This window comes from Alosa pseudoharengus, unplaced genomic scaffold (genome assembly GCF_046254945.1).
Source record: "Alosa pseudoharengus isolate Yale_2024_CS ecotype anadromous, Long Island Sound unplaced genomic scaffold, YU_APseudo_1.1 YU_APseudo_1.1_scf_24, whole genome shotgun sequence".
In the NCBI taxonomy this organism is placed as follows: domain Eukaryota; kingdom Metazoa; phylum Chordata; class Actinopteri; order Clupeiformes; family Clupeidae; genus Alosa; species Alosa pseudoharengus.
This window is the reverse complement of record NW_027468689.1, coordinates 8,968,294-8,975,041: the sequence shown is the minus strand read 5'-3', so window position 1 is coordinate 8,975,041 and position 6,748 is coordinate 8,968,294. Positions and strand designations below refer to the sequence as shown.

At 43.9% G+C, this 6,748-nt stretch overlaps 1 protein-coding gene across 1 annotated transcript; it reads right to left on the bottom strand.

Moving 5' to 3' along the window:
* Nucleotides 1-274: 274 nt before the first annotated feature.
* Nucleotides 275-5,704, bottom strand: LOC143141908 (uncharacterized). The gene is made up of 5 exons (XM_076302588.1): nucleotides 5,466-5,704; nucleotides 4,533-4,974; nucleotides 4,244-4,441; nucleotides 4,054-4,164; nucleotides 275-574 (listed from the first exon to the last, which is right to left on the bottom strand). Exons 2-4 carry the CDS (start codon nucleotides 4,970-4,972, stop codon nucleotides 4,092-4,094), a joined length of 711 nt encoding a protein of 236 aa, XP_076158703.1. The 5' UTR covers nucleotides 4,973-4,974; nucleotides 5,466-5,704; the 3' UTR covers nucleotides 275-574; nucleotides 4,054-4,091.
* Nucleotides 5,705-6,748: the final 1,044 nt, after the last annotated feature.

Genomic DNA, 6,748 nt, shown 5'->3' with positions numbered 1-6,748 from the left:
TACAGGTGTAAATGGTACATACAATGTTTTTATTTTTTAAGAAACATATTGCCACTGTCCTGTAGAAGAGCTGTGGCAGGTGTGGACCGGTGTTTGTATGAAGCCTCCACACCGCGGCAAGGTCCCGGTCCTTGTGGAGGGAAAGTCAATGTCTTAAAAAACACTCACACAACACTGCAAACAACTATATAGACCTGCCCCAGCATGAGTGCTAAATCAGTCTGGAGCTCGACCCTGGTCCCTCTCCTTCATCTCCCTCAGCCAGTCCTCCACACTCTTGGGGTCCCGTTGCAGCTGCAGCAGCAGTTGGTGGTACGGCCTGGTCAGCAGCTGAGGGGGCAGGCAGTAAAGGCGCCAGTAACCGACTGGCGCTGGCAAAACAGGCACCGGCACTGCCACAGCCGGTGCTGCTGCCAGAGTTACCGCCACCCTTGCCGCTGCTGTCGTCGCCTGGCCTGTAGGCACCACCGTTGCTGCTGCCGGAGGGCGATCCACCGCCGCCGCTGGTCGTCCCTCTGCTGCAACGCCTGCAACTAGCACAGTCCTCTCCTTCTCCCGCTGCTTCCGGGTGAACCTGAGAACGGATTTCAACATAGTATTTTAGTTACATGTCAGTGATTAGATGACGTGCAGCATGCCAGTGATTAGGGCAGATGGTTTAGTGTAGGGGTGTCGCGATATACCGGTGTTATGATAATAGTGATGATTAAAACTTATATATACACAATATGAATATCGTGGAAATAATGCACCCACGGTATTATCGTGTAGCACAACAATGTCATTTTTAAATGAATGGGCTCGTTATTCTCTCATGATTTCTCTCTCCTCCTCACTTGCTCCCTTCAAACTCACACACTCAAACCTGATGTCATAGCAACGCCAAACTTTTGATTTTATAGGCCAACTTGAAAAGATGCCGGACATGATGGAGAATGGAGTGGATAGAATAGCCTTTATCAGTCTCCACTGCTCTGCCCCGCAGCTTGAAAAGCGTGGGAATTATTTTGTCTGTGCAACAAAAAGCGATATCAGCAGACTGTCTATTAGTCTAATTAATTCTAGCGAACTAGTCTACCCACAAGCAAAAGGCTGTGAAACAATATAAACAGCCCAGTTTACACAAAAAGCTGGCTAACGTGCCATCTGGCCCATTAAATGTTATGCAAAGTTGTAGGCTTAATGTGAACTTTTCTTTGGTCTCGCCGTGCGTTCCAAACTACTGACACGTATTCCATCTTTCATTCGCATGATGCACAAAGCCTATAGCATAACAATGAATTTGAAGATCATGCTAAAAGTTTGCTTGAAAAAAATAAATAAGTAGGCTTAAAAACATAGCTCTGCATAGTGCATATTTCTGAGCTGTCAAAGAGGTATAGTAACAGAAGCATCACGATGGCATATCGTTAATTAAGCTGCTCTGACAGGAGGTAACTTAGGCTACTTGCGTTTGTCCATGAACTGGCAGTGTGCAACCATGACATGCCATTTTAACATGCAATAGCTAACATCGTAAGTTATGGCAAGTGTAACCCTAGTTAGTCAGCCTGTTAAACAGTAGTGAATAGGCATGACTATCAGAGCAGGTAGAAGGACTGCAAAAATACTTCTAAAATGTATCTGCAACTAGATAAACCACAAACGTCCATATTAGAATTAGTTTTAATATTTTAAACATTTTAGAAATGTATTTCTTAATATTTTCTTTTGAAAATAAGTCTATCGCGTCAGCTGATAGCCTTATGCGAGACATTAGAACCGGAGCCCACTTCTTCCTTGAACGATACAGAAGACAGTCGAGGTGGTGAAAGCCATTACATTTACCTCGACCACCTTTATTTAACATGGAATAACTTTGAACAGTCCAGGATCTATGAACTTAACACCTTACGAAAATAACTACTTTAAACACGAGAAACTTTAATTGCATCTATTTGTACTTCGACCTCTGTTTATTTTGTTACCCAGGTAATACTTTTTATTTTTGCTTTAGTTATTTATTTTCATAGTTTAATTGCATACATCTTTTTATATTAAAAGGAAGTGGCTTACTGCCCTTCCAAAGATAAACGACTGTTGAGTGTTCTATCTGGTAATATTGTTTGGTACACCTGGCTCTGTAGGCGTTTCTAGAAATTCTGATCCTGCTGGTCCCAGTGAGTATTTATAATTATTCTTTAGCCTTACATACCCTTCCTCTTGTCAGGCCTTTTGGGCAAAGGAGGGATACACAAGTCTCCTGGAAATGCAATTTAAAACAGCCTACCTGCAATCAGAATTATGCCTAGAAACAATGAAACTACCTGCAATTAGAATTATGCCTAGAAACAATGAAACTACAGGTATTCATAAATACAGTGATATAGGGCTAGTATAATTTCATGTTCTTTTCAGTCGAAAATAGCAATTTAGGGCCTAATGTTGACCTGGTTTGGCCATTTTGTTTTATGAGAAAAAGTGGGAGTTGTAGGCCTGAATGGTATGTTTCTGAAGAGAGAAAACTTTTAGAATAAAATTAATATATAGTCTAGGCCTGCTTTAAGTGATTGCTATGATTTCTATTGATATCGCAATATAGTGATATATTTTGTCATGATAATCGTATTCTGAAATGTTGATATCTTGACACCCCTAGTTTAGTGCTACAAGGTGAATGTTAAGAGATGCAGCAGGGCAAAGGGAAGTAGGCACGTGAAGGTGTTTAATTAAATCTACATTACCACGACGTGAGTGAGGATGGCACATCTACCACTGACAAAGACGGCTACATTAGCTGCTAAACCTACCTTTGTCCTTCAAGCATCAGCTGTAGCGACCAGTAAATGAAACCATTACCAGTTAATACAAACATACTGACAGAAGAATATATATTGAAGCCAAAAGTTAGTGTTTCCCACAGAATTGAATTCCATTTGTGGTGGTTGGTTTGCAGAATTAACTTGAATACAACAGTTTAATGACCATACCTGCGCTGGTGTCGACTACCCCTCACCATGCCTTAGTTATGCTGCTATAGCATAGTGCTGTCATGGACTTTTCATGTGTCACGCCGTACAACCCCCCCCCTCTCCTCTCCCCCCTTCTCTCTCTCTCTCTCTCTCAACTCTCCCTCTCTTGCCTATTCCCACCATGGTATACTGTAACAATATAGAGTACTACTGATTACTTATTGACATTAACCATTTTGATTTTCAGTAATACTAACCCACTCTACATCTCTCTTTCTTCCCCCTTACTGTACCTCACTTGTGAGGTATATCATCACCAGTCATCAACCATCCGTGTGTTGGCCCTCCTCTCACCCATCTCACCTGAAGTCCCATCCTCGACTGCCCTATTACTGCCCCCTATCTGGACTCCTGGCCCGTACAACCTAGCGACCCACCACCAGCCTATGACAACTCTGCCCGGATTACTGGCCCATCCACCAACCCACCACATGCCCCTCGAAAACTCCCTTCCCCTGGACAATCCCAACGCTGGACTATTGAACTTTGTCACTAAATCAGGAATAACGAATTACCATAACGGATACGTAATCATCCCACCTCTTGTAACTTTCAGCTCAAGTGCTTAACACCATGTCTTATTCTCTACACCCGACTATCATATGCATTTGTCATGTATACAGACCTTACTGTCATGTACTGACCCTAGGCAGATGGGTCAGGCCCTTGAGTCGTGGATCTGCTCGAGGTTTCTTCCTATATATATCTCCAATTCTAGGGAGTTTTTCCTCGCCCCTGTTACCCATGGGCCTCTCTCTTGCTTTCCTTTTCTTCCTTTCTTTCCTTCTTTCTCTGATTGCCTACATTCTGTAAAGCGCCATGATACATGTGTTATGTTTTGGCGCTCTATAAGCACAATAAATTGAAATTGAAATTTAACAAATAGCACAGTGTGGTTATGATGCTATCCAGATTTAAGCACAATTTAGTACAACCTGGAAAATCATTGTGTGATGGTCAATGTTGATATTGTGGCAGGCCGCCACAAATAAGTCAATGTATGGGAAACACTGTGTGACACGTCCAGTGTGGTGCCAGTTACCCGTTTCTAAGTCAGTGGCCATCTGGACCAGTTCCTCATCAGTCACCTCTGTGGTGGGGGGCGGCGGTGGCGGAACTGAGGGGCGCTGGTCTCTGACAAATGTAGACACCGCTAAGGGGGGGTTGGGCAATGGTTAGTTAATCCTGTACACTGAACCTCTGTTGAGTTAAAGAGAAAGAAAGAGATCTACCTGGAACTGCAGGCCGTGCTGGTGTGGTCATCAGCTTCCTGACCTTGGCCTGCAGCGAACGGCTTGCGTGGCGGCAGTGCGGTGGAAGCAGCGGCCTTGCTGGGGCCACTGCTGGTGGTGGTGGGGGTGCTGCTGGGGGTACTTCCTGGCGGCGTCCATCGAGGTCCCAATGTCTTCCGCCGTAGCCACTTGACAAAGCTGCAAGACAATGATCAAAGATTAACACGCATATCAACATGTCACAGCACCCTGTCAACAGTCCACTGCCCTTCACCACAACAGGACTTACGTCCGGTGCCTCTTCTCCTTGGAGTCGTAAAGGTCCTTCAGGGTGGCCTCCCTGTACTCCCCGAAGCCAACAAGCGCCTCGCCCTCACACCGGGGCAAAGTGGCGCGAGCCCGGGCCTCCTCAAGCACCCGGCGGAACTTGACCTGCTCCGCAACAGCAGGGTGGGCGCATGAGTACTGGACGAGTGCGTCCTTGTTGGCCATAAGGGAGATGTCGAAGGCTCTTTGCTCCCACTCATGCTGGTGGCTGGCAATCAAATTTGTGGTGTAGCCCACGTCGTTCTCCAGGAGCCAACGGAACGTTTGACCCTGGTACTTACCAAGCTGGATGCTGTGGCAGTTACCAGGGTCACCGCCCTTGGAGACGACGTGGGCTTGGGCCTCAGAGGCCCGCAGGAGAAGCTGCTGCGATGCCGTAAATCTCAGGTTTGCATAAACCATTTCTACAATGACAAGAAATTACACAGCACAGCATTAAACGAGCATTACAGGTTAAACTTCATATTAATTGCTTATTACCAGTAAACTCACATGTGAGATTAATGATATACTAGTACTACACATTCACTATAGAAACATTAACGTTCACAAATTAACATAACGTGACACAACAGGTAAATAATGACCCCAGGGTTAACCCCCTATGCATTGACAGCAATTAAACAAACAAAGGCTTATTGTTAATGCAAAAAACATACTTAAACTTTATATTTTGATCTCACGTGGTGATATTATAACCTTAAGGGTCTAAAGATACTAACTGTATGGTCTTTTCATAATCTCTTTTTTTTCCCCCAGAGATGTTCACATGTTGTAATTAAACCGTAGCATCCTAGCTACAGCCCCATTCATTTCCAATGCAATGCATTACTTTACATTATTATATTACATGCTGGTGATCTGTCAAAATGTATTTAATCTTTGATCAGACTACCTGGCTATCTTCCTAAGACCCTGTAGATGTAGTTAGCTGCTACTGGAGTCGAAATTCGAAGTGTAAACTCAGACATCCCAAGCAGGGGCGTAGCACCAAATTCTGGGCCCTATGCACAAGTGGTGGCCAGCTGCCCCCCCAACCAACCAACCTGTAAGCATGAATTAATGAATTAATCTAACAACTCTTATATGTACTGCATAACAGAAAATAATCTTATTACCCAAGACTTCACTGGATTTCTGTTTTATTTGAAGAATGTTTAAAAGCTAGAACATGAAATGAATGAAAACACTTTTGGCAGAGAGAACAGCTATCTATACAAATTGAACACTTTTGGCTGAGAGAACAGCTATCGACATTGAGATCTCCAGTGGATGTAGAACGACACACATTGACAGTGAAATGCCGCCGACGTTTGTAAGATAAATAAGATCAAATAAGATGTTCTAAATGGAACGCGATGTAAGCTGTTCAGATCTTTTCCAAGCGTCTTGGAGACGTATATGTGCTGGCCTGGCTGGGCTATGTCTATATAGTTGATGACACCAAATTAATAAGAAGGCTATTTCTGATTGGGGAAACTTTTAGCCTCTTTCTTTCAGTCCGCTGCTCCATACCATTCAATCTTGCTGCAAATTATCAGACGTGAAGCCCCAGGTATAACTTAATTTCGCGTCTACGTGGACCAGTAAGCTAATTGTTGAGGAGGCCCATAGTTTGATGCTCTGAGAACAGTAGCCAAGGGCCTTGGTGCGCGCACCCCCGCTTTCACTTTGACTCGTGCATTTCTACATTGTGACAAAAACTGTCAGACAGACAGTGAATTTTGGTTTACTAAATTAGCATAATGTGGTAACAATTATCATTTCAATTCTACCTCAAATCTGATCACTGCAGACTTTATAATGCAGACTCAAGCAGCCTTGAAAGACGCACACTTTGAATTTTGATCAGAGCGGCTCGGGTTATTCACTGACGCTAACTTGATGTGATTGGCTGGATGACCGTTCAATCAAATCAACAGACCTATTTGTGTGTCTCATGTGTGTGCGTTATCAGAGCCCACCCTTATTAGACATACGGTTCCAACTCTTTACGTGAGCGTTTATTTCCATATTTTACTTTCGTTTTAATCTGACAAAAAGTGTGGGGGATAGAATCGTGTTCCAGGAAAAGTGTGTACGTTATAACACCCACATCCCCCACGCTTGCTACGCCCTGGGCTCACCTTTCTTGGGAAAGAAGGCTGTTGACACTTGTTTTCCCTCATTTTCTCCCTT

Coding starts and splice junctions, on each gene's coding strand:
- LOC143141908 (XM_076302588.1), bottom strand. CDS start 4,972: ATGGTTTATGCAAACCTGAGATTTACGGCATCGCAGCAGCTTCTCCTG. Junction 4,442..4,532: donor AAGGAGAAGAGGCACCGGAC/GTAAGTCCTGTT, acceptor ATTGTCTTGCAG/CTTTGTCAAGTGGCTACGGC. Junction 4,165..4,243: donor AGCACGGCCTGCAGTTCCAG/GTAGATCTCTTT, acceptor ACCCCCCCTTAG/CGGTGTCTACATTTGTCAGA.